Source organism: Hordeum vulgare, chromosome 7H (assembly GCF_904849725.1).
Source record: "Hordeum vulgare subsp. vulgare chromosome 7H, MorexV3_pseudomolecules_assembly, whole genome shotgun sequence".
Taxonomy (NCBI): Eukaryota; Viridiplantae; Streptophyta; class Magnoliopsida; order Poales; family Poaceae; genus Hordeum; species Hordeum vulgare.
In genome coordinates this window covers 332,946,586-332,974,092 of record NC_058524.1, presented here as the reverse complement: position 1 = coordinate 332,974,092, position 27,507 = coordinate 332,946,586, and the positions used below count along the sequence as shown (strand labels likewise).

At 43.4% G+C, this 27,507-nt stretch overlaps 1 protein-coding gene and 1 long non-coding RNA gene across 5 annotated transcripts; both read left to right on the top strand.

Moving 5' to 3' along the window:
- Positions 1 to 268: 268 nt before the first annotated feature.
- LOC123407281 lies at positions 269 to 5,506 on the top strand. 4 transcript variants are annotated; one of them, XR_006612580.1, is made up of 7 exons: positions 2,835 to 2,922; positions 3,002 to 3,115; positions 3,192 to 3,333; positions 3,683 to 3,790; positions 4,259 to 4,371; positions 5,264 to 5,335; positions 5,435 to 5,506. XR_006612580.1 is itself a non-coding variant. In XM_045100383.1 (5 exons), the coding sequence occupies exons 1-5, from the start codon at positions 294 to 296 to the stop codon at positions 1,478 to 1,480; spliced, it is 537 nt and encodes a 178-aa protein (XP_044956318.1). In that variant the 5' UTR covers positions 269 to 293; the 3' UTR covers positions 1,481 to 1,760. The 4 variants fall into 4 exon arrangements, 1 of the variants encoding a protein (XP_044956318.1); XR_006612579.1 differs by having other exon boundaries at positions 5,264 to 5,506; XM_045100383.1 differs by lacking the exons at positions 2,835 to 2,922; positions 3,002 to 3,115; positions 3,192 to 3,333; ... (2 more) ...; positions 5,264 to 5,335; positions 5,435 to 5,506 and adding exons at positions 269 to 571; positions 691 to 859; positions 1,209 to 1,259; positions 1,354 to 1,385; positions 1,474 to 1,760.
- Positions 5,507 to 26,479: 20,973 nt separating this feature from the next.
- Positions 26,480 to 27,126, top strand: LOC123413591. The gene is made up of 2 exons (XR_006613769.1): positions 26,480 to 26,749; positions 26,827 to 27,126. It is a non-coding gene; the product is annotated as an uncharacterized LOC123413591 (long non-coding RNA).
- The last annotated feature ends 381 nt before the right edge of the window (positions 27,127 to 27,507 follow it).

Below are 27,507 nucleotides of genomic sequence, written 5' to 3'. Positions count from 1 at the left end.
CCCTCCCCGGGCCACTCCACTGCCGCCGCCGACCCCCCGCACACTCCCCTGTTTCCTCGCTCGGTTCCCCCGAACGGAATCGGCCGAGCGCTCCACCCACCCTCTCCCTCCCCGCGAGCGCCATTGCTATCCGAACAAAAATTATTACTAATGGCGAACCTTTCTGGGATGCGCCATTGCTATAAAAAAAAAGATTACTAATGACGCACCTCTCTGGAATGCGCCATTGCTATATAAAAAAAATACTAATGGCGAACTGCACGGGCATGCGCCATTGTTATCGAAAAAATCTAATGGCGCACCCGCCATTGCTAACCCGCACTGCTCGGCGGCGGCGGCTTTGGGTCTTCTCAGTAGAGTCACCAACCCACCCAGACCGTGCGTGCTCCGCTCCGCCCTCACGCACCTCACCGCGGCCACCTCCTCCCACCCACCGCCGCCGCCGGCGCCATGGAGGTCGGCGGCGAGGAGTTCGCGGTCGGCGTGGTGATCTCCGCGAAGACCACCCTCGGGGAGGAGTTCGAGGGCTAGATCGTCTCCTTCGACCGCCCGAGCAACCTCCTCGTCATCCATATCCTTCCCAAATCCAACCTTTGCTCCCCGCCCCCGTCTCCATGCCGTTTACTTCTGCCTCCTGCTCTATTTCTGTGTGCTGCCTGGTTGCTTTGTTTCCATGATGGCGTAGATCACAGGAGGGCGTGGGCAGGGCGGAGAGGGGCGAGCGGCGGAACGTGAGGGTGCTCAAGGCCAACTACATCCAGGAGTTCTCCGTCGTCGGCAAGTACGACGACCCGCTCGACCCGGCTGGCTGTGTGCTCGACCTCTCCGCCATCCACGCCAGGGAGGATGCCGCCCTCAGGTGCGTCATACTGCATCCCAAACCCTTTTGGTACTACTTTCTAGTCATTGCTAGTTAGGCATCAGATGCTTATTTATCTTGTTTGTATTTGAGATGCGGTCAAGATTCAATCAATGGATTTGCTGACTCCAGTTGTAGATGCTCTAATGTGTTGTGCTTAGTTGAGTCATAGTACTGGTCAATGTGCAGCACCAGATTTGTAAGGATCATGCACACTGATCAGATACTCAGATCTCAGCAGAAAATCTCTCTAGATTTATGTATACCTATGGATACATACTAATTACTCGAGAAAAAAATGTGTATGCTGCTAAAGCATGTGGTAGGTTCCTGAACTCCTAAAATGCAGTGCAGCCGCATCTATCTTCTTTTTTTGGCAAGACAAGGTGCCATGGCCAAGGTATACAAAGAAAGACTGGTCAAACAGTGCAAGGTTCTCTCTCTTGACTCTTGCTGTTACTTGTTGCTGATAATGCTCAGTGATAATTCTGAAGTATGGCTACTGTCCCTACGATCTTGATACAAGGTAATAATTATTGAAGTTGTAGAAATTTACATGTGATAAGTTTTTAGGTTTTTTCTGCGAAGATAAGTGATTTTGCATGTGACTACAGAAATTGATGAAGCAGCAGGGAAGGACCGGATCCGGATGGACGTGTACTTTACATGAGATGGAATGGATAGATGCAGATATGAGAGTAGATGGATGGGCATTAAATCGACGGCCCGTTCAATGGATAGCTCCAGAACCAATGTCTCCGTCGGATGTACGGCGTGCGATGGATGTGATCACACGATGGAACAGGAGAACATTTTGCAGTAAAGCTGGAACATTAATCATTAAGGTGTGGTCATCGAGCCGCTCCGGCAGTGCATGGACAGAGCAAGGGAGATACTTGAGGTGAGTCTACCAATATTTTTGTTGTGGGATAGTGTATTTGATTGGTGTGAGTGCTTAATTAGCTACACAGTCTATTATCTGCCAATAATAGTTGCAAATGTTGAAACATTCTCTGGCCACTTTTGAGTTTTTAATGGCCTCTTCAACTAAAGGAAATTTTTGTAGGACTTCAGTTCTTAACTCATAGAGGTTGTTTGATTTGTAGGATATAATATTTCCTCTTCCTCTTGTGTGCTACTCTGCACTCAGTTTCAAAGGAAATGTTCCATTATGCCTAACCTACTGGATTTCTTTTCTTTTCTTTTTGTTGATGACAATTATGGCATGCAACTAATCCCCGAAGACAATTCATGTGGTTTCCCGTGCTGTAACAAACAACCTCTTATGCTCAGTATATGTAGGACAGAACACGTTATGGCATCCAATTTCTGTCCTGCTCATGTTTTTTCAGTTCCTATGCTCTATTCCGCAGAGGCTCTAATTGACTTAAGGTTACTGAGTGAGGGCAACCAGTTGTGTCCTACTAAAATTATGCTTTGTTATAAATTTTAACGCAGAGTGCAATTTGTTTACTAATCAGCTATTTTAATTTCTCGATTACACAACTACCATGCTCGATTCAAGCCTCAAATTTTGTTTTTTGGACTTCCCTTTTATCAGATAAAATCAGGAGGTCTAGTTGTTTGGACAAAAGGAGACGTTCATTTTGTTTACAGATGAAGTAGTTATCTAGAAAACATAAAACATCGTCAGAAGTCCATAGCTGATATTCAGAGAGTTCCCCTTGAAAAATGCACTGCGCCTGAACCCCAGTGGAAACACGAAAGCAACGCCGAGCCTTCAACAAATCATAATGATGATGCTCATGGTGTTTTCTGAGGGATTGATCCAAGCCTTGCTGTTCACGCATATGAAGAACCTGTCGAAGGAACAGTCTATGAGAGAGAAGTCAACAGACTGTTGGACAGCTTGGGCCCTCGGTTTGTAGATTGGTGGTGGAACACGCCATTGCCTGTGGATGCTGATCTCCTTCCAGAAGTTGTTCCAGGATTCAAAACTCCATTTAGACAGTGCCCTCCTGGTGTGAGACCAACACTAGCAGATGAGGAGCTGACATACCTGCGCAAGCTTGCACGTCCTTTGCCAACACATTTTGCTCTAGGTGATTATGCTATTAACTTTCAGACTTCATACTTGTTATTCATTCTTATTGGTGGTTCCAAATAACCATGCTCTTACAGGATGATTAAGTATTAACTGCTTCCGGCACCCTTACCTTCTTATGCATACATCACCTTAATGTTCCACACAAAATAATGTAGAAGCACAAGAAAAGTGGTTCTTCAGATTCCTCGGTATGATCCACACCCTGATAAGGCTCAATTGTTAAATCTTTACCATAATAACTTGTCCAATTGTGTCAACCTTCAGGTCCTCTGCAATTTCTTTGCTACAAAAAATACAGCAGCTAGGAGGCATTGCCATTATGCATACATTGGTGGCCTGCCTCCATCAAACTGAACCTGAGCAACGGGTTTTGGCGGCTAATCTTCTCCTTCAATTGGATATGCTGGTATCCTTCTCTATCGAAACTAGTCTATTTCAGAATCAACCAGATCTGTACTGCAAATCTTTTCTTTTCTTTTTGCAACAACATCAACAACAGATAAAATCGAAAATTGGGCCAAGAGTTGTTGTTGTTGTGAGCGTGCGACAGAAAAGGAACGACGCCATAGTTGAGCTAAAAGAAAAACAGGGCAAAAAATTGGTGAACGACGCCATAGTTATAAAATAAAGAATGCATTCACCTAACCCTTTAAAACATTTTTAAAAAGAGGCTGCATGATATGAACAAAGGAATTTGGACACATTCATGAAGGTATACTGGTCTGATTATTAATTTTATGTTAAATTTTCTCCAGGTACTTGTACAGTCAAGCAAGATTGAAGTTCCAATTGGGCCTCTTCCGTGGGCGCCACTCTTCCGCTGCTCCTCCGACCCAAGTGCCGACAAAATGGAGCTCGCCAAGGTATCATCCCCCACTATGCTCCCTCTCTCATGTTCTACATGTCCCTGCCATCGGTTACCTGGGGGTGTTGCTTATTTTCAGTATTACACCAAATTCTGTGTGTCTAGTATGAGATTTGAAAAGATGAGATGAGTTGTTGTCTGATTATCAGCACATTCTTTTTCTTGTGCTGTGTATAGTATGTTTTTGAATATGTTTTATGCCAGACTCCAACTTTAGCAGCAGCACTAGCAGTATGTGATGCCTGATGTGGCTTTAGTTAGTCAATTCACTGTTAACAGCAAGTATTTTTGTTATTAAGATAACCACCATGACTTGATATTTGTAATCTGATTAGCCACTCCTTTGCAATTCTTTGTAGTGGCTCAAACTGTGGTAGATATAAGTTATGTTGTCAAGCTTTGCCTTGAGAGAATTTGTATGCTAGGATGATTATGCTCATAATCCATTCACATGGTACTGCTGCAGGCACACTTCATGGACGAGGAGGACCACCCACGACGATGAACATGTGTGACCTCACCCCCGAGCCTGACGAGCTCGACAACAACAACATCGTCAACCTTGATCTCGATGACAAGGTTGATCCCTAGCTTAGTGCCGACACCAAAGAGCTAAGCCCGCCTTCTCCAGAGTTTGCAAAGGAGCTTTACGTTCAGGGCATGGTTGTTTGCACAGAGTGGCGGACACTACTTTGATCCTTTGACAGATAATTCTTCATAATGTGATAGTGTATGGGCCTTCTTTCTGGGGACCTACTGCTCAACTAGTGCACTCCTTGGCTACTACCGACCAAAAATTTTAAAAATCTGTCTACATGTTTTGTTTCTATATATTTACAAATATCCTATCAATCCATTTTTAAAATGTATGGGCGCGACAACGCGCGCCTTTCATGATCTAGTATGGTTTGTAACCTGTGCAAATATCAGAAAAAATAAAATAAATACCTAATATTCATACTGGTGGCGCACCACTCAACACTTTAGTGGCGCACTTCAAAAGCACACTAGTGGCGCATCGTCAACTAGTGTGCCATTAGTAAGCCAGAGCGCATGGGTAAATATGGCCCCGGGAGGCATACTAATGGCGCACCATAAGCAATACTAATGGAGCACCTCCTGGTGCATCATTAGTATACCAGATACTAATGGCGCACCAGGAGCTGTACTAATGGCGCACCAATGGTGCGCCATTAGTATACCAGATACTAATGGCGCATCAGGAGCAATACCAATGGCGCACTGCCTGGTGCGTCATTAGTATACCAGATACTAATGGCGCACTTGTGGTGCGCCATTAGTAAAAAAATCTAATGGCGTGATGCTAGTGGCGCACCTGTAGTGCGTCATTAGTAACCAAAATAGGTGCGCCACTAGCAGGCCTTTTCCTAGTAGTGTGTTATTCTATCTGCCGTTTTTTATCTCTTTTGTGGATAATATTCTAATGTGGACTGCATTTTCCTTTACACAGAGGAAGAAGTCTAGTGAGAGCAAGGGAACTGAAGATGGCGGCGAGGGAAACAATACTAGATTTAACAAGACCGTATGTTTATCTCTCCCCATTATGTGCGAACCTGCTGCTTTATTGAAAGAAGCATATTGTAATCGTGTTCCGGATGTTGGCTTTGGCGCGATGCTACAGATGATGGCAGTTTGCACGAGTGGCAGATGTTTCGGGAGGATCTTGAAGAGTGTTGAGAGGTATTTTTCGATATCTCCCTATGAGCGGAGCAATGGGAGCGCCTGGTAGGGCTACGTGTGAGGTCCTCATGGGAAGGGTTGGATAAACAGGCCTACCAAAACGGCCCGGCTAAAGGGAAAATGAAATTCGTACTAGATGCAGTTTGCTATGACGGAAAATGAAGCTAGGACAATCATACAAAGAAATACATATAGTTTGTATAAACAGTTAAAGTAAAAAAATAACAAGCATGTTAAGATAACACGTCTGACAAAAAGTCTTGTTTCAAATAAGTGTCACAACAAACAGAAAATGGGCCCCAACCCCCCAACCCTCGCGAGGGGTTGCAACAAGTACACACAACACGTGTAATCCGCAGCTCTCCATAACATACTGCATTGATTTAGATGAAGAAGTACGGTACCATAAGGAATACAGTTCGGCCAACACGTTTACCACATATTACGGGACAATACCCATCCGGAGAAAATATTGTTGTTAACAAAAATTACTGATGATAATGAAATAAAACCACGTTAAAAAACCACGTTGAGAGACAACGGCTTGTTCCTCTATGGAATCGACGGCTGTTACCTTTGAGGATTGTGCATCCTCCAGACGGCTAGGCATCATGGTCTAGAGCATCCAGTAGTCAATTGTTGATCGCCGAGTGACCGACTTTGTGAGGGTTTGGAAGTCTGCCCTGAAGACTTACCACGAGTGTTGGGCGAGGACTGTGTGTCCTTAGCTCAAGGAGAATACAGTAGGGACTATATCTCCCGGGACTGTGTGTCCTTTGGTTTCAATACCAAGCCAATCCAAACCAGACGTACAGCTGTCACAACAGTTCGAACTAGGTCATCAACAACTGCCTTCATCGAGCTACTCGTTCTATTTCCTCAACTCTCTCATTTCTGCAATTGCATGTTGTAAACTTTCACCTATACTATTTGAAGAATTTGACTAAAGACTTACTTTGAATTCCTTACCTCAAATTCTTCACCTGAGTTATTCTTCACCTGCTTATCCTATATTTGTGACCTTTGCAAACCGAATCTCTGAAATCACGTTGACTACTTTGTTCTAGACGTTTGTGCACTTCTGAATTGGTACTAGTTCCGCTGCTCTTAGTTCATGACCAACGACTTTCCTCACTAGGAATTTCCTCGATGATGAAATTGTAAAAATCGCCTATTCGTCCCCCCTCAGGTCGATATAATGCACTTTCAATTGGTATTAGATCAAGGTACTCCCTTGTTTTGTGTGATTTTGGCTTAACCGCTTGGAGTTTTAGTTATGTCGACCGCAGGTATGATCAAATCTACTACAGGATGTCCCACCTTCGAAGGAAAGGACTTTCCCTACTCAAAGACAAAGATGCAAATACATCTTCAAGCAATTGATAATGATCTCTCGTATACTGTGTAAAATGGTATTCCCTCCATCACTGCTACTGTCCCTGCCGCTGATGTGAAGAAGTTAAAGCAACTTGACTCGCATGCAAAGAATATCATCTGTGGCCACTTGAGCAAAGGTCAGTATGGAAGAGTTGGCGCTTTGGGCACTTCTAAGCTTATCTGGCATAGGCTGTCCAAAGTCAATGAGGGAGTCTCAACACAGCATGACTCTCGTGTCGATGTTTCTCGCAATCTCTTCAACCGTTTCAAGAGTCTTGACAATGAAAGCTGCCAAGATACCTTTGATCGCCTCACTAACATCTCAATTGAGTTGCAAGATCATTGACCATGAAGTTGTGAAGAAACTGCTACGATCTCTTGATCCATCATTGACACACTGGTTAATATGCTTGATCCTGCTGATATACTTGGGATACTCAATACTCATGAATTCCAACAAGAAGAAAAGAGAGATCTGTATGGACCCAGCTATTCTAGACTTCATGCGCTGAAGGCTAACGTTGTTTCTTCATCTAAAGAAGAAGAATTTGATTGCAGCCTTGGTGACTCTGAAGAACTTGGACAGGAACTTGCGATGCTCGTGAGGAAATTCCATAAGTTCACAAAGCGTTGCGAGTTCGGAAAATCCTCAAGAAAAGATATGAGGAAAGTAGAATCTTCATCCGAGAACTACAAGAAAAGAACCTGCCACAAATGCAAGAATTATGGTCACTACATTGCTGATTGTTCTTGCTGGGTGAAAGAATCACGACAGAAGAAATACAAGGATGAAAGTTCTGATGACTCAAAGAAAAAGAAGAAGTCTTCCAAGTCCTCATCTTGAAAGACTTCATCGCACAAGAATACCAGTTTCAGAAAGGCTCAGGCACTCATTGGCAAGGAAACGGACTCTGAAGAAGAATCCGAGGAATGTGGTGAAGAGGAAGGTTCTGAAGTGGAGTCACAATCTGGTGTGGCAAGTCTTGGAGTTGCTACCACATTCGTCAGCAAGTCAATCTTCAACCTTGAAGAAAATGACAACGCCAACTACACTCATGATTATGCTGATGACCTCGCTCCAACCTATTGCTTCGTGGGAACAGGTACAAAGGCACCAAACCACACTTCCTCCTTTGATTCTGGTGACTGTGAACCTGATGATTATCAAAAACCCAGTTACTATAAACTTGCCAACATTGCCACTAAGCAAGAAAGTGCCATTAAAAAGCTTCAGAAACTGCGACAAAAGCGATGATCTGTTGAATGATGAAATGAATTGTACTCAAGTCCTCACTTAAGACATTCAAAGTCTCCAGTATAGATTTGATAGTCTTAAACATCACTATGGCCACTCTTGGCTGCTCATGAGAAACTTTCCTATGAATTTCTTCAAAGGAAGCTTGATCTTGAGAAGTTAAAAATGTCTCATGATGATCTTCTGTAAAACTCTGTGTTTAGCTTTCCTGACTAATTAACTTATTTCAAAATTTAGGACCAATTAAATTTTTTGTGAATGCTTGTGATGCTTGAAGTGACTATTGCATGCTTGCTTGCTTGTATGCCTGTGTTGATCCTCAATAATTCCTGTTACTCTCCAGACTCACCTCCTTAGCCCAAAACTCCTTCCTAATGATCATGCCATGTGTTTAGGACAAAAACATATTCTTACCAAATATTATTTACATCAAAAAGCATTTATTTGAATTAAACTTTCAAAATCCCTCAGATGGGACTTGTATTACAAGTCCTCAAATTAGGGAATTTACTCTGCACCAATTATTTATTTAAAACCCATTATCAAAATAACTTCACAAAACCACAATATTATTATTTTAAAACATATTTTTCTATTTTAATCAAATGCCTTTCAGTAAGGCCAGAAATGGTCTCTTATGAAGGGAAGTTATTTGTATTGCTTTAAAAATATTTGAGAAAATTTAGATAAACTCAATGGACATATATATTACATATATATGAGTTTCAACACATGGTCATGTTCAAAATATTGGGCAAAACCCTTCAAAACCCTTCCTGCCTATTTCAAGCTTTTGGAATATTTCTATAAGAAATATTCTCAATGAATTCCTGTAAAACTCTAGCATGTCACATATAATATGTTTGATGATCTTGCCAAGTTTCATCCAAATCCAAGTTCATTTGACTCCCCTAATTATTCTAAAACCCTATGTGTCCAGATCCAAATTTGAGCAACTCTACATTGTCAAGTGTCTCCAATTGTGCTCAAATTTGGTGGACATGTCGTTATACTTCAATAATGCATCCACACCAACTGGTGCATCAAGGATAATAGCAGAATTTGTCCCAAGACCCTCAAAACCCTCTCTGTTGATTTCTGACTTTGGGAAACTTTACATTATAAAATTTCTCCAATTGACCCCAAAGTTTTTGGGCATGATTTAATGCTCAAATAATGCCCCACACTAAATATTGGATTTGTGGGAATTGATTTGCGTAGTTTTGTAAACAAAAGGCCATTTTTGCCCATTTCATGGGTTTTCCAAGTCTACATTCGAAATTTGGTGTCTAAGCTTATTTTAATCTATTAATTGATCGTGTTAAGTTTCATATCCATTGAAGTTCATCTGGTTGCTCTGACACTCATCAAACACCTTGTGTGCACTCACTTTAATGGCTACTTTCTATCACATCTTCATATAGTTACATTTTACCTCCAGTAGCATTTCCATGACCTCTGGTCAATTATAGGAGAGAGGCCCCATGTATCTACCTCTCACTTTTACCCTTGGATCACCATTTTTACCCCTCGTGTCCCACTTCTTCTTAAGCCAAAGCCCCCACCTCTTTCTAGAGGGTCCCCAGCATCCGAAGGCATCAATTCATACCAAGATATGGCATGATCATGTGGAGAAAATGAGCAGCACATCTACATCTAGATGTCTGGCTGAAATGTAGCTTTGTACAACAAGTACTAGCTACCATTCATTGCTTGAGCTCAAACATGGCAGTGTTGTAGTCCTTGCATAGCTAACACTGCCAGACATAATGTTTCCTCAAGACTCGCCATTTGAGACCCACTTTCCATAACTCTAAGTTTTCTGTTGCAAACATAACAACAGCCAACCCCAGTCTAAACTGGTCCTCTTGGGTTCAAACTCCACCAGTGCTTCATGGCACGCATGCCTTGCATGCTTGACACCTTGGCGTGGCCAAGGGGTGGCCCAGGGCACTAAGTGGTGTGGTGACCACCACCCTGGCATGCAAGAACGGTGCTTTGCACCTTGTCTCCTATCTGCAGCTTGATTCAGGCGACCACAACTTGTCCCAACATGCCACGGGATTCCCCTTGACCAGTGCAACCCCTCCCCGATGCCATCTTGCCTCCAAACCCCTTCTGGCATGCGTGCTCTCGCCGCGTCCATAAAATCCAGAGAGCTACCGAGCTCCACCATGTCGCCTCTCTCCGTTATCCTCTCCCCCCGAGCCCTCTCTGTCCTCATATCCCTCTCCCTCCTCCCAGGAGCCTCCTGGATCGAGCCATTGGAGCTCTCAAGCTCACCATGCCTCTAATGGCCGCAAGGGTGCCGCTTCGGCCTCAGGCATATACGAGCAGCCCCGCCTCCGTTCCTTTACTCCGAAGCGCACCTAGGTCCCCAGTCCCTTCGAGGATCTCCCTTGTGCTTCCCCTCTCCCTCCCATCGCCGGAGCACGGGAGATGGCCAAAGTAGCCAGATTAGTACCGACCCCCGCGCGGCCCATCCTCCCCTGCCCTCCTCTATGTCGAGCGGGAGGAGGACGAAGGAGCTGACAGGTGGGCCCCCTCGATCAGCGGCTAGGACCCCGGGCCACTGGTTTAAGTGGCCGCGCCTCTGACTGGATGCCGCATCCCTGCATGGGAGGCGTATTCCGCAGAATATGACTTCTGCGTTGCTCCTTCGGTGGCGAGCCGAGCAGATGGGCCGGCCCAATGGCCATCCTGTGCCTGAGGGCATCTTAATCCTAAGTTCCTAAAATCAAGATCTATCTGAATATGTGTATGCCACATTTTTCCAGAGAAACTTTCGGTGGTGTTTTTATTTAAATCAAATTTGGATATTTTAAGCACCCCGTGTGAAATCCCTAGCGGGCTCAAATCAACTCCAAAATGGGGTGATTCCAACTTCCAGAGACATATTAAATCCTTCCCTAATTTCTTAGCCAAGGTGGACATTTTTCTCTACCTTGTTTCTATTGCATTAAATAAATAGCTCGCTTTTGCTATTTATTCCATGTTATAAAATCCCTAGTCTATTCATATCACCTCCAAATCTAGTGAAACAACTTCCTGAATATTTCTAAAATCATTCTCTGTTTATTGAGTGCCTCCACTCATTTCTAACAGAATGATTTATGTAGGCTTCTTTAAGGATCACCTATTCCACGTTCCATCCATTCAAAAATCCCCGATGGCCCAAATCTCCTATAGAAAGCTTCAGGTATTTTCTTATGGCCAAAGAGGTCCAAGAAAAACAAAATTCCTATTTATGTAGCACTTTTGTTTCTGCTTGTTGTGTGGCCTACTATGTTGTTTCCTACGATAGTGGACAGGTAGATGGAGTACTCAAAGTTGAACCGGAAGACCTCGAGAACTATGAGAGCAAAGGCAAGCAGCCCTTTGACCATGTCTGAGCATATGTTATATTGCATGCTAGTGTAGCAAATATTTTCATTGCATGTGATCATAAGTATCAGTAAATCATTGAAGTGATGTTACCGATGGCTCCTCCGGAGCACCTGCATGTTGAGCATGATCCTACCACCTATGAGGGTCGCGCTAATATCATGTTGACAAGTAGAGCTAAGGATTGTAGCATGAGCATGATGATGGTATAAACTCAAAGGTTTATGAAAACCCCGTGGGGTGCCACTAATGCCCAAGGGTGATGATGAGTTAGGTGGTCACTTTTGGAGAAGTGGTGCACCGGGTATTTTGTGTGTGTATGGTTCCAGAAATGGGATTAGATTTATGATGCGTCGACCGTCCCAACCTTATATGTACGACCACGTTACCCCTTTACGGGATGGGGCTTTGTTGATTACTCTGGTCGGTGCTAGCAAAGAGCCACATTACTAGTGGCAGGAGTGATGTGTGCTCACTCTCGTGATGGGGTCGTGCAAGGTAGGGCGATACTGTCCAGAGTCGGTGCTCGTAATACATACCTTTGGTCCCCGCATGGTTGATACTGTCCAGAGTTGGTGCTCGTAATACGTACAACATGTGGGATGGGTACCAATCGAGTGGACCTCTTTGTCTAGTATCGTCAGGGGAAAGGCATTGATCGGGTACTTACCTCAGGTATGTTATATACCGCGAGTCGTGGATGACACAGAAGTTTCCCGATCCATGGGTCCAGCGTACTACCTATACAGAGTTTAAAACTATTCAAATAGTCGTGTCCACCATCAAGAACAGTTGGGTAATCCTTCTTAAACTACGTCCAGTCGTTTGGGCATAAACCAAGTGTGTGTGTGTGTGTGTTTAATGGTGTTATCTGAGAAAGAGTTCATATGACCAAGTTTGGTGACTTGGCATATCGGGTGAACCGGAGTGGTCAGCCCTTGACAGATATATTGATATCTGTAACCTGTTCTTCTAAATACCATCTAGCTTATGTTGCACATCTATGATCATGTTGATTTACAATTAAGCTGCTATCCACCAATACTGCATATTACTTGTTAGCTTACCAACTGCAGTATCCATATCATGGGCTGTTTGCGAGTACATTCAAAGTACTCATTGGCTGGCCACTGGTTATTTCATTGACCAGGTATGAGAGAACGGGATATGGTGAAGATTAACTTGGTAACGTTGCTGTGAGCTAGGACGCTTCCGAGTCAGAATGTCTATAGGTTAAGGCTGATGGCAAGGGTTCACGCTTTCGACCAATATTTCCGCTATTGGTCAAGTTTGGTGTGTTGGCACTCAAGGCCTTATATATGTAAGACTTGACCGCAACGGACATTTATTCTAAGAAACGGTATTTATGGATGTAAGACTCTTGTTATTCAGTTTCTGTGTGTTCGGTGAGAATTGATCTCTGGGATCACTGAGCATGTGCATTCGACGATCTCGCCCCATAAGTCGGTGTCCCCACAGAGCTGGTATCAGAGCCAGGTTGACTATAGGAAGCCCTTAGTTAGCACAAACGTTAGTTAGGATAAAACTGCTTTCCAAACCCTTCAAAAGTACTTGCAAACCTATATATTTCTCGCCTCTCCTAAATCTTCAAAGAAAATGAAGGTTATACTTTAGCCTTCCACCCTTATTCTCTCGCACTCCTTGTCTACTTTTTCATGTAAGTGCATCAAGTGCCCCTTAGTGATTTTGGTGGTTTGAAGACTTATAGGTTAAGTATCTAATGTGTTCATAAGTGTACACAGGTTCTATAAGTCGCTGAGGAGTTTTAAATATTCAATGAATATCGACCGCTAAAAATGTAGATCTTCGGCTAAAGAAATTGGTCTTCTGTTGAATAATTGAATTGCGAAGAAATTGCGATCCAATTGATCTTCCTCATGAAGATATTGAAGATGAGGAACTCGGTGTGTCCTGAAGAAAATCAATGTGAAGACTTTGAAGGATGAAGATTTATTCTTTCTTTTTTATTTTCTTCACTCTTGAGTCATAGGAACACCGTACTGTTAAATGGTGTCCAGGTAACACTTTGGAATGAATTTCCTCATGATTCTCAACCCAAGCCTAATCCTACCGAAAGCCTCATGTGAGGAATATGAGAGGCATGAGGACTCTCACAGTTGAGGGTCCCGACCGTTACCGCAATTCGCGCCACATCACTGATCTTATCCACACCAACGGTCATATTATTTAAGGGCATTAATGTCAAATCATGTCGGGATACTCCCAGGCTATAAATAGCCGCCCCCACAACCATTAGCTGGTTGGCTGCTCCGTTAGAAACTGACACTTGTCATAAGAGCAACCCAAATTCCTCAGAGTCTTCGAGAGTAAATCATCAGTGAGGAAATACCCCAAACACCTAACCACAAACCAAGACCAAGTGATTGAGCATCACTAAAGAAGTTGTTCCTGTGTGGGACTGAAGACTTTTACCTTTGAGGACTCTGCATCCTCCAGACGATTAGGCGTCACGGTCTAGAGCAATCCAGCAGTCAATTGTGGATCGCCGGGTGACCAAGTTTGTTAGGGTTTGGAAGTCTGCCCTGAAAACTTACCACGAGTGTTGGGCGAGGACTGTGTGTTCTTAGCTCAAAGAGAATACGGTAGGGACTGTGTGTCCCGGTACTGTGTGCCTTTTGGTTTCAATACCTAGCCGCTCCAAACCAGATGTACAACTGTCACAGCAGTTGGAACTGGGTCATCAACCACTGTCTTCACTGTGAAACGGGTTCTACTTCTTCAACTCTTTCCATTCCTCATATTGTATGTGGAAGATTTTCAATGTCACTGTTTGAAGAATTTGCTGAAGACTTTCTCTGAAATTCCTCAACCCCAAATTCTTCACGAGAGTTAATCCTCACCAGTTTTCTCCGTGCCTGCATACTGTGCAAACTGCTTTTCATATTCTTCACCTTCAAATCTGTTGTTGTGATACTTTGCATCCCTGATCCTTTGGTGTTTCCGCTGCAAGTTTGTCATCAGTGAGGAATTTCCTCAAAAGGAATTTCCTCAGTGATGAAATTCTAAAAATTTCCTATTCACCCCCCTCTAGTCGATATAACGCATTTTCAATTGGTATCAGAGTAAGGTACTCCCTTGTTCTGTGTGATTTTGGTTTAACCACCTAGAGTTTTAGTTATGTCGACTCCAGGCATGATCAAGGTTACTGCAGGATGTCCTACTTTCGAAGGAAAGGAATTTTCCTTCTGGAAGACCAATATGTAGATGCATCTACAAGCTATTGACAATGATCTCTGGTATATTGTGGAACATGGTGTCCCTATCATCAGTGCTACTGTCTCTGTCGCTGATGTGAAGAAATTCAAGCAACTTGATTCTCAAGCGAAGAATATAATTTGTGTCCATCCGAGCAAAGGTTGGTATGGCAGAGTGAGTGCTTTGGGATCAACAAAACTAATCTGGGAAAGGTTGTCCAAAGTAAATGAAGGAGTATTAACCCAGCGTGATTCTCGTGTTGATGTTCTTCGAAATCTCTTCAATCGCTTCAAGAGGCTTGACAATGAAAGCTGCCAAGATATCCTTGATTGCCTCACCGACATATCAAATGAACTGCAAGCACTGGGAACTCGAGACATTACTTATCATGAAGTTGTGAAGAAACTCCTAAGATCTTTGGTTCTTCATTTGATACTTTAGTTCTGATGATTCAAGAAAGACCAGACTACAAGATGCTTGATCCTGCTGATATACTCGAAAGACTCAATACTCATGAATTCCAACAAGAAGAAAAGAGAGATCTATATGAACCAAGCTATTCTAGACCTCATGGATTGAAGGCCAAAGCAATTTCCTCATCCGAAGAAGAAGACTCGGATGGCAGTGTTGGTGATCCTGAAGAATTTGGACAGGAGCTTGCAATGCTCATGAGGAAATTCCAGAAGTTTACAAGACGTGGTCAGTTTGGTAAATCTTCAAGAAGAGATATGAGGAAATCAGAATCTTCATCTGAGGACTACAAGAAAAGAACCTGCCACAAATGCAAGTAATCAGGTCACTACATTGCTGATTGTCCTCGTTGGATGAAGGAATCAAAGAAGAAGAAATACAAGGATGAAAGTTCTGATGACTCGAAGAAAAAGAAGAAATCTTCAAAATCCTCATCCTCAAAGTCCTCATTGCACACGAAGACTAGTTTCAGAAAGGCCCGGGCACTTATTGGCAAGGAAATGGATTCTGAGGTAGAATCTGAGGAATGTGATGAAGAGGAGTGTTCTGATGAAGACTTAGAATCTGGACAGGCTAGTCTTGCACTTGCCACCACATTCGTCAGCAAGTCAATCTTGAACCTTGAAGAAAATGACAATACCATCCACACTGATGACTATGCTGATGACTTCGCTCCAACCTATTGCTTCATGGCAAAAGGTTCAAAGGTATCGAATGATGTTACCTCCTTTGATTCAAGTGACAGTGAACCTGATGATTATAAAAAACCCAGTTACAGTAAACTTGCTATCATTGCAACTAAACAACAAAATGCCCTCGAAAAGCTTCAGAAACTGCTAGATAGAAGTGATGACCTGTTGAATGATGAAATGAGTCTTACCCAAATCCTCACTAAAGATTTGAAAAGTCTTTAGTCTAGAGTGGATAATCTTCAAGATCGTCATGGCACACTCCTCGCTGATCATGAGAAACTTTCCTATGAATTTCTTCAAAGGAAACTTGATCTTGAGAAGCTGAAGATTTGTCATGATGATCTTCGTATCGAAAATGACTCATTACTCGCTCAACAGATCAGTGCCGCTTAGGTTGAACTCATTCCTCCATGTCTTAAATGCATCAAACGTGAAACTGCTAATTCTTCACCAGAATCATCAAATGCTTCTATTGCTACAAATTCTTCAATTGCTCCCGTGGTATCAAATTCCGCACTTGTGGAAACCACAAATGTCACTAATGAAAATACAGGGCTGAAGGAATTGTATGTGACCGACATGTACAAAAGTATCAAAGGGCACCAAACCCTTTGCGATGTGCTCAAAAAGAAGATTTTGAACAAGAACCCGAGGAAAGAAGGAATTGCCTTTGAGAGGAAATTGAATGCTGATGGATCATACTAGAAACCTGAGCAGTATCCCAAAACCTCATGGGTTGCTGCTAAAGGGCCTTCTGTTGATCCATCCAATCTAATAGGCTTTGCATATGAATTATCCTATTCCTCAGATGAGTCATTTGACTCCAACTACAAACTGTTCAAAAATCAATATGGTGAAGTATTTGCTCAATATGTTGGAACTAACTGCAGGAATGGACCACCCCTGAGGAAAATCGGGGTCCCCAAAAGTTGCCTTGAAAATCTTCAAGTGAATGTCCTCATGACACCACCTGTGAAGAATTTGAACCCCAGATCAAATTCCTGAGGAAGACCAAAGTCTTCTAGAGGATCAAAATCCTCAACTGGTCAAAACTATGCTCGTACCCGTGCTAATGCTTCTAACATGCATGGAATTTACAAGGAATATGAACACGAGCATTATTCTTCAAATCATTATGTTCGTAAATCCTCAAAGAAATTCTCTGCATATTCATTTGAGTACTTTAACCACCCAACTGTTAAGAGAAGTGCATTAGCTTCGATGCCCCCTTTATCATATGGTGCTCGCAGGATGATGAATTCTTTACCACCCCTTGAGATGTGGGTGGTGAAGAAATTGAACTAATCACTTCTACAGGTCAGGTCTCCAGATGAAAATCATCATCTGAAGAATTTGCTGGAGACCTGAGGAAAATGATTGATAGGACGCAAGCTAATATTGATGAAATGGAATTATTTCACACGTCCTCAAAATTAATGTTTATGATGAAATTCCTATCCGATGAAATTGATATCATATTCTTCAAGTTTGAAGCATATGAGATGGTAAGCTGTACTAATTCATCTGCAGGATGACAAACCCAAGAGCAGTGAGTGGGTTCTTGATAGTGGCTGCACACACCACATAACTGGTGACAAAAGCTTGCTGATGAACATGCCACTGACTCCATCACCCCTGAAGCATATCACATATGTTGACAAAGGTAAAAGCAAGGTATTGGGACTTGGCAAAGTGGCTATTACCAAGGACAGACATATGGACAAAGTGATGCTTGTTGAATCCCTTGGGTTTAACCTCATGTCAGTCTCAATGCTTCGTGATCTTGATATGGTTGTTAACTTTGGAAAATATAGATGTGTTGTCATCATGGAATCTGACAGATCCAAAGTCTTCGGACGTGTTAGAAGAGGGGATTTGTACATTGTTGATTTCTCTACAGGTCCTCAACCAACCACATGCTTACTAGCAAAAACCTCAGAAGGGTGGCTATGGCATCGAAGACTTGGTCATGCAGGCATGAGGAATTTTCACACGTCGGCGAAGAAGAAGCATGTCATTGGCATCGAATCAGTGAAAATCCTCAAGGACTACCTCTGCGGTGCTTGTGAATCTGGAAAAATGGCCAGAGCCAAGCACCCCTCGAAGTCATAACCACTACTCGTCCATTTGAATTGCTTCACATGGATCTATTTGGACCTACTCATTATGCCACTGTAACAAACGGTGCATCTTTATATAGCTTTGTCATAGTTGATGATTATTCTAGATACACTTGGGTGCATATCATTATGTATAAAACTGAAGTGCAGGAAGTGTTCAAACGATTTTCCTCAAGGGCCTCAACGAACTTCGGCGTCAAGATCAAACACATCAGGAGTGATAATGGAACAAAATTGAAAAATATTGGTCTTGATAATTATCTTGATGAACTTGGTATTACTCACGAATTGTCTGCTCCTTATACTCCTCAACAGAATCACGTCGTCGAAAGAAAGAACAGGACTCTGGTTGAAATGGCACGGACCATGCTTGAAGAATATCAGACTCCTCGTCGTTTCGGGCCTGAAGCAATCAACACTGCTTGCCATATCATCAACAGGGTATATCTTCACAAATTCCTCAAGAAAACCTCATATGAACTCCTCACTGACAAGAAACCCAATGTAAGTTATTTCAAAGTCTTCGGTGCAAAATGCTGGATTAGAGATCCTCACCATAGCTCAAAGTTTGCACCTAAGGCACATGAGGATTTTATGCTTGGTTACGGAAAGGGCTCACACACCTATAGAATCTTTAACACCTATCACAACAAGGTTGTTGAAACTGTAGATGTGCGGTTCGATGAAACTAATGGCTCGCAAAGAGAGCAATTGCCTCCTGACCCAGATAAGTTGTCTCCTGAGGAAGCAATAAAGCTCAAAGCTAATGAAGACATTGTTCCTACTAAGGAAATTGCTGAAGAAATCATTCCCAGCACTGATGAAAATCAAGAAGATGCTCCTGACGAAATTGCTCCAGAACCAATTCCTCAGCCCAGACGAAATCCTCAACCAGCTCATCCGAGGATTGCAAATGAAGTAGAACTTGACAAAATCCTCGAGGACATCCACGCGCTAGGTCCTCTCACTCACTCAAAAGCTTCACAATTACTTATGTTTTGTGGGCATTCTTCTTTTGTGTCTATCAGAACCTTCAAAAGTTGCTGAGGCTTTCATGGAACCGGAGTGGATTCAAGCCATGAAAGACGAACTTCTTCAATTCAAGCTGAATGATGTATGGGAGCTCGTCAAACGACCAAATCCTCGCAAGCACAATATGATCGGCACCAAGTGGAGTTTCCAAAACATCCAAGATGAGTATGGTCAAGTGGTGACGAACAAGACACGACTTGTAGCCCAAGGCCACACACATGTTTAAGGAATTTATTTCGATGAAACTTTTGCACCTGTTGCTAGACTTGAAGCTATTCGAATACTACTTGCTTATGCTAATCATCATAATATTATCTTATATCAAATGGATGTGAAAAGTGCATTCCTCAATGGTAAGCTTGAGGAAGATGTATATGTTGCTCAACCCCCAGGTTTTGAGGATCCAAAGAATCCAGACAAAGTCTTCAGACTCATAAAGGTGCTCTATGGTCTCAAGCAAGCCCCTCGGGCCTGGTACGATACATTGAAGGAATTCCTCATGAAGAAAGGCTTCAAATATGGTTCACTCGATCCAACTCTTTTCACTAAATCCTATGATAATGAACTATTTGTGTGCCAAATATATGTCGATGACATCATATTTGGCTATACCGACAAACGTTACACTGATGAATTTGCTTACATGATGAGTGAAGAATATCATATGTCTATGATGGGGGAGCTGAAATTCTTCTTAGGCCTTCAAATTCGTCAACAACGCAACGAGATCTTCATATCACAGGAGAAATACCTCAAGGATGTTCTGAGGAAATTCGACATGCATGAATGCAAAGGTGCCAAGACTCCCATGCCTACCAACGGCCACCTCTGCACTGACGAAAATGGTAAAGAATTCGATCAACAGGTATAGCGCTCCATGATTGGCTCTTTATTGTATTTGTGTGCATCTAGGCCAGATATAATGCTTAGTGTTTGCATGTGTGCACATTTTCAAGCAAAACCAAAGGAATCACACCATAAGGCTGTGAAGCATATTCTTCGATACTTAGCTCACACACCAACACTAGATTTATGGTACCCCAAGGGCTCAAATCTTCATCTTGTGGGATATTCTGATTCTGACTATGTTGGTGACCGTGTGGATCGCAAGTCAACTTCAGGCACATGTCATTTCCTCGGAAGATCATTAGTCTGCTGGTCCTCAAAGAAGCAAAACATCGTTTCTCTCTCCTCTACCGAAGCTGAGTACATGCTGCTGGTTCATACTATGCTTAATTACTATGGATGAAGCAAACACTCAAGGACTACGGCATCAACATGAAAAATGTGCCTCTCTATTGCGACAACGAGAGTGCAATCAAGATTGCGTACAACCCAGTACAACATTCGAAGACTAAGCACATCCAGATTCGTCATCATTTTCTTCGGGACCATGTCCTCAAGGGCAATATCCTCATCGACCTTGTGAAGACTGACGATCAAGTACCAGATATCTTCACTAAGCCCTTGTATGATAAAAGGTTTTGCAAGTTGCGGTGTGAGCTAAATATCTTAGAATCTTCAAATGTTTTGTAAAAACATGCACACATCCTAACACTTATGCAAAATTGATGACTTAGATGTGACACACACGAAGAATCAATTTTCTTGAACCAATGAATAATTTCACTCTTAGTGTGAGGAAATTAATAAAGAATTTGGTTCTCACGGCCCTACGACAATTGTACGCGACGCCTGAAATCATCATTCTTATACGGTGGGTCACGCCACCACCCAACTTTGAAATTCCTCAAGTTGATTTTCTTCGAAGTTGTTTTTCCTCAAAGATGATGTTCTTCAAAGTTGATTTTAATCAAACTTGTTTTTATTCAAAGAAAAAATTCATCAACATGACGCTTGTCACAAAATCCTCAAGTTAGTCAAAACCTTCAAAAACACTTGACGATTTTCATTTGCCTATATATATATATACTATGATTTCAAAGTCCTCAACAACATTAACTTATAGCTATTTCTTCAACTTGATAGTTCATCTAAGTGAATGTGATCGGACCCTACTCCCCTCTATGCTATACTCACCCAGTCTATTCAATTCTTCATATGCATTCTACTTGAAACTTTGTTCAAAATCCTCACTGCATCCTTGTCAAGTGATGATTTTGTAACAGAATCCTCAAATCCTCAAAAATGTTTTTTCACTGTAACTGAACCCCACTTCCCGCGATCCAGTAAGCACGATGTCCACCGCTTTAAACGTTTGCTACACGTGTCCCGCGGAGACGAAAGGACAAGGGTAGTTCGTTCCGAAAGAATCGCCCGGACAGTTTTCACCTGAGCTATAAATATGTCCTTACCCCCTCCAGTCAAAACTCTTCATTCTCTCTGGACCTCCTCTCCGCTATAACAAAGACCTAGCGCCACCGCTAGAAGTTTCGTCGTCGGCAAGGAAAAGCTTCACTGCCTCGACCTCTCCATCGCCGAAATCATACCAGAACCGGAACGTCTTCGTCCGCCGCCACCGTAGCCGTCTTCTTCGCCAAGTTAGGGCGCGCTGGACTCGCACCGAAGAGCATCTAGTACAACTTCTTCTTCTGTTCTTTTGTGCGTGCTATATTGGGTAAATAAAACCATATTTTTACAGTGCCTTTCAATCTACTATTTTACATTCGATTCGTGGAATCTGTTTTTCCTCAACGTCTATCAGTCTCTATTCCTCAAATTGTTGATGAATTTCACTAAGCAACTAAAAGTCTTCACGAGATTCCTCAATTATGCTAATTTTCGAATCTGTACAATTCTAGAACCCAAGATCAGAGTGCTTAGAAAAATTCCTCAACCTACTAGTCAAATTCCTCAACTTTAAAATTTTCAATTTCTTCAAATCTGAGAACGCATATGACCTCTCCAAATTCCTCGCAACTATACTCTGTTCACAGGTACAAAATGTCAGCCGATGAATCTCTAGGTTCTCATCAACTTAACTCATTTGCAGCGTTTCTTGAAGAAAATCTGTCAGTGTCATCAGAATCCTCAAGAGTTCAAGTTCCTCAGCAAAAGCCTCAGCTGAAGAAAATGGAAGATGACAGGAAGCAAAAGGGTGGCAAGAAGCTCGAACAAAACACTACCATTGATATCACTGAGGATATATACTTGGAATACTGCACACCAGATCAACAAGAAACAATGCCCAAGAGGAAAATAAGGCTCCCAAAGATAGAACGTCCGTGGGCTAAGGAGTGGAAGGAATATCGATTCGTCACTCTAAAGTACGCGAAGAAATTCGCTCTTAAGCCACCTATCAAAAGGTCTCCTCTCGAAGATCATCAGGATGCCCATCCTTCAAGCCTCAAGACGATTGATGACTATCCTAAGGAAAACACAAAACACTTGTCAAAGCTTCAGAAGCAATCAGAAGCTGCTGTGAGGAAATTTAATGAAGAATATACTGCTACTGCTACTGCCGCAGCCACCTCCTCAGCCGTTGAAACTTCTGGCACGACCATTCCTCAAGTGAAGCATGTGCCACAGAAATCAAAGGCTTCAAAGCCTCAGGAGAAATTGCTTCAGAAGGCTGCGCCTGGGTCTACGCCAAAACCCTCAGCAACAACACAGGCTTCAAAGCCTAAACACAAGCAGATTGTGAAGCAACTTCCTACTATCCCCAGCTCCTCTGTTCCTTCTGCAACGAGCTCAGAGACAAAGTGTTCACCAACACCATTGAAGACTAAGATGACTACTGGAAGAGGAAACACACCCATCTCAAGCAAAGTCATCAAAGTCCCTTCTGCATCCGAAGGAAGTGATGAATTTGGTGACCAGACACTGCAGGCAATCATCAGGAACAAGAAGGAGCGGGTCGCTCAAGCTTCAGGCAGACCCCTTCCTTTGGCCATGGACCCAAAAGTGCTGTTGGACTACATCAATGTTTGGTATGATGACCCCAACACACCCATTGATGACTTGAAACTTCCCCCGGGCATCAGCCATATGGTGGCCACATTCATCAACGAGGCCAAGTGGAAGGAAACGCAAGCCAAACAAGCAAAGGCTGCAAAGTTGAAGAAGGAGAAATTCCTCAGACAAATTCTCCTCAGCCTGACGCCTGATGCTCTTGTGTCAACCCAGGCAGGACTGAAGACTTTGTCAGACAAGTATACCAAGCTATTTGATCGTCAAAGTCTCAAGAACAATTTCATCAAGTTTGCAACAAGCACAGTTGATGACTGCAACAAAAAGGATGCCCCGCCAGCAATACCACAGCAGCCTGAGATAGAGGAAGAACAAACCACCCTTGATGAGGAAATGCCTCAAGAAAGTCGTGCTGATGCACCGTCTATTGAGGAAATAGCTAAGGAAATTCCAGTTGTTGCATCTACGCCAGCTGATGAATCTGCTCTAGGTGAAGAAAATGCTTCAGCTAAGGAAACTGGAAGGACGGATACTGTCGTGGTTTTGTCACGGCAGATGTCCTCGTGAAAGGACTTAGTGTTGGATCCATCGCACCTTGGTGGTGACTCAAAGGGGTTGAAAGGGAGCGAGACAGAGATTTACCCAGGTTCGGCCCCTCGTGAAGAGGTAAAAGCCTACGTCCTACTTTGTGTTGTATTGATGATGTTTCGATTACAAGGAGGGCGTAACTCACCTGACCTAGCTCTCGATGATTTCTAACTTCCGCCCTCCTTCCCTTGGACTCGCCTTCATATACAGGTCGAGCCCTTAGGGTTTACAAGAGTCCTTGCCATCATACAAGTCATGATCCTTTCTATCTCTAAGCCACCATGCTTTCCAAGACTGGATAACTCCCCGATGATTGATTCTCCATGATGATCTTGAACCGCCATCCAGCTCCTGGGCCTACATGGCCAAATCTTGAATCGCCAAAGGATGAGTTGCCCGCTTGGTGACCCGGCCCAGCTAGGGCGGGTCACACAGCAAATAATATCCCCAACATTAGGCCCCAGATTGACTTGAACCTGTTCACGCCAATACTCTTACCTAGGCAGGAACGACTCATTTTGCTTTTTTTTATATATCATACGTCTAAACCGCCACCTTTTGCGGAAACATCCAAGTCGCCGAACCGTTTCTTGATGACATCATCTTATCCCTTCGATCTCGGAAAAAATGATGACGCAATCCCCAACGGATCTCTCGGCACAGATATCCTAAAAATCTTGGCGCTATTATGGCAAATCTTTATCCTGTCTTCAGTTCCCGCGCGAGACGCCTCGATTCCAGCACCCGACCCAATAAATAGGCTCGGGAAAGGGGGCAGAGAATATCTCGACCTACCCATTTCGTTGGCCTCTTCTTCCTCGCAACCACACCAAGAGCTCCATCGCCGCCCGAGGAAACTCCATCTCCGGCCACCGCGTTCGACGCGTCTCCAGGCCGACCAAGGATGCACACTAGAACAAATGTGATAATCTGTGACACGCATTCTATGACGATTCAGTGAAAAAACGTCAGGGAATCTTCTTAATTTCACAAACTATGACATTTTTTCAATGAATCGTCACGGAATGAGCGTCATAAATTATCACTTTTGTTGTAGTGGCAACACGCACCTCAAATCTCTCTCGGTCGCCTACGGACGCCATCATCAGGTCATCCCTTCTCCATTAGAAACAAATCTTAGCTCTTCGATGTTCATCATCTGCCGGTTCCTTAGAGCACCTCGAATACCTTCATATATGTTGATTGATTCGCAGTAGTGATAGGCGCGGTAATATCGACCATATTCTCAATCGATTAGCTCCTGTCAAGGAACTAGGAAAGGCTTGTGTCAAATCAACCTCACTATTTTTACCCTAGCCATAGGCTGTTTCACCTTATCCACGCTCTTTTCTATTAATTTTTACCTACTCGTAGATCTATATTTTACTGCCTGCCGTGTAAAAACCTGTTTATAGATCCGCACTTTACCATTTTAATGAACATCTCTGAGGCTCTGAGTTGTCTCCCCTAAACAATAGGAAATTCCTAAGTCGCCCTTCTATCAAGACCTGGTCCCTTATTGGCGAGTCAACAGATTCCCTTAGTCACTTGACAAATGTTCCACCAGTTAATAGATCCTCTTAGCCACTCAGCAAGCGTTCGGCGAGTTAATTTATCCGTGACCTTTTCCTCTGTAGCTATGGGTACCGTTTTCAAGGCCGATTGGCTCCCGACCAAAGTTGACGACGCTTTCCTCAATGATTACGTGAAGACGGGGAATCTTGACCCGAAAGAAGTTATCGGATGGCGATCCGGGTTAGGCGAAGAAATCCCCAACCCGAAGGAAGGGAAATAGTGGTTTTTGCTGAACACCTCGAATGGGGGTTTAAGCCGCCAGGGTCAAAATTCCTGAGAGATGCTATGCCCTTCATCAATGTCCGCCTCCAAGACCTAGGCCCAAACTCGATTAGCAACATATGTCAGTTCCAAGTATTCTGTGAAGCCTACTTGCAGATGGAACCTTCAGTCCCTTTGTTCTGGTACTTCTTTCATTTGAATCGCCACACCGAGTTTGCCAATGGCCGTAGCTTAGAACTTGGAGGTGTCAACGTTCAACGTCGTAGGGACAGCTCATTCCCATCACTCGCCATGCGAAGCCATCCCAAAGGCTAGGGCGAGTCTTGGTTTTATTGCCAGGAAACTTCTCCTCCGAGTGAAAACAAACTCCTTGGCTATAGGAAGGAACGCCTACCTACAAACTTTAAACTTCCAGACAAGCTCACCGAAGAAGAGGAGTCGGGTTTTTTTCCGGTTCTATCCGAGTTATGATCTCTAACGAACAATGGTCTCACTGGGGTTGATCTGATCCGTTGCTGGGTGGAATGGCGCATCCTTCCCTTGAGTCGCCGAGACGGCTTGATGTGTGAGTTTGATGGCACTCTGGACCACCCCCAATGCTACTCCCGCACATCACTCACAGAAGATGATATTGTGACCATTATCAAGAAGTTAACGGCGAGCCCATGGCCAAGTGTAGCCAAATAGGGCTCAAGCCATTCTGCAAGATTAACCCGGCTCCTAAGGTAAATAATTTAACCCGCCTTTGGTTCATTCTTCCCGACTTACTTGGATTCTGATTCGCATAATAAAAATTCCACTTCAGAAAGGCGACCGATTCTGGTCCAAGAGGCCGAAGAAGATGGCCCTGAAGCAAGCCAGGCCGCCTCCAAAAAAGAAAACCAAGGGTAAAAGCAAAGCCGCCATCACTGAATCGTCCGTTGTGAACGAATCCCAAATCGGCGACGTGTCTTCAGAGGTAAAATTATATCTTCTTTGTCTTGACATCCGTTGCTATAATTTGAGGTTATATCTCTGCATATCCTACGTATAGAATAATGATAACGAAAGTCAATATGATGGCGTAGAGGTAATTTCTATTTCATCTGACTCACCTTCTCCTCCGCCTAAGCCGGCAAGGCGGGTTTGTGGGAAAGTTCCCATGTCTCACCCGAATGCTTGTCTCGATCCTAATTTTCTCTTGAAGAAATCACAACACGCTTCCTATCGGAAGACTCGGAGCCACTTAGGAGATTTAGTGTCCGGGTTACCAGTGAAGACTCCCACTAAGAAACGGCAGCATGAGGTATCCTTTATCGATGTCCACCTTCATTTTCTTTTGGATCATACTTGTAACCCGCTCATATTTTAAGATATTACTCTTTGCAGACTTCTCCCCCTTCATCAGGCGACTCAATGATGACAGCCCTTTCGCCAATGGTTCGCGTACCAGGGTAAGTTCTTTATAATACCTATGTTCTTCCTGAAACTGATGATGCTTGCTTTTAAGCATGACCCTCTTTTCCTTTAGAGCACAAGCGTAGAAGAGAAAGCCTGGCGGCTCAACTTCCACCCCGGCTCCAGAACTTAAAGAAATGCCAGCACCGGCTCGTGCTGACCGGGCGAAAGATATACCTGATGATCAGGTTGGCCTTCCAGGTTCTTCCAAGGAAGGCATGGAAACGCCGAACCCGTCAAATCCATTCAAGGCGACTGAAGATCCTAACACTGTAATCATTACTGGTACTAGCTTTTCTAAGCCGGCTTCGACAGTCTTATCGAAACATGTATCAACATCGTCCGATCCTTCTACTGGACATGAAATTTCCAAGGCAAAACTCTCCCAATATGAAAATCTTGAGTTTAAAGAGCTCTGCTCCGGCTTCGCAAGTCGCCTGGAAACAAGTTATGAACTGGAGAAAAGTCTCCTCCATATAATGAAGAATAAACATGAGGTACACCTTAATGCATACCCTTCTCATTAGCCCCCAAGGGCCGGGTCATCTTTTGAAAGATGAGCCAGGTCTTGATTTGTAGAGAAAAACTTTCGACCTGTAACCCCCAAGGGCCGGCTCTTATTTTGAAAGATGAGTCGGGTCTTGATTGTAGAAGAACCTTTCGACCTGTAAACCCCAAGGGCTGGGTCATCTTTTGAAAGATGAGCCAGGTCTTGATTGTAGAAAAAATTTCGACCTGTAACCCCCAAGGGCCG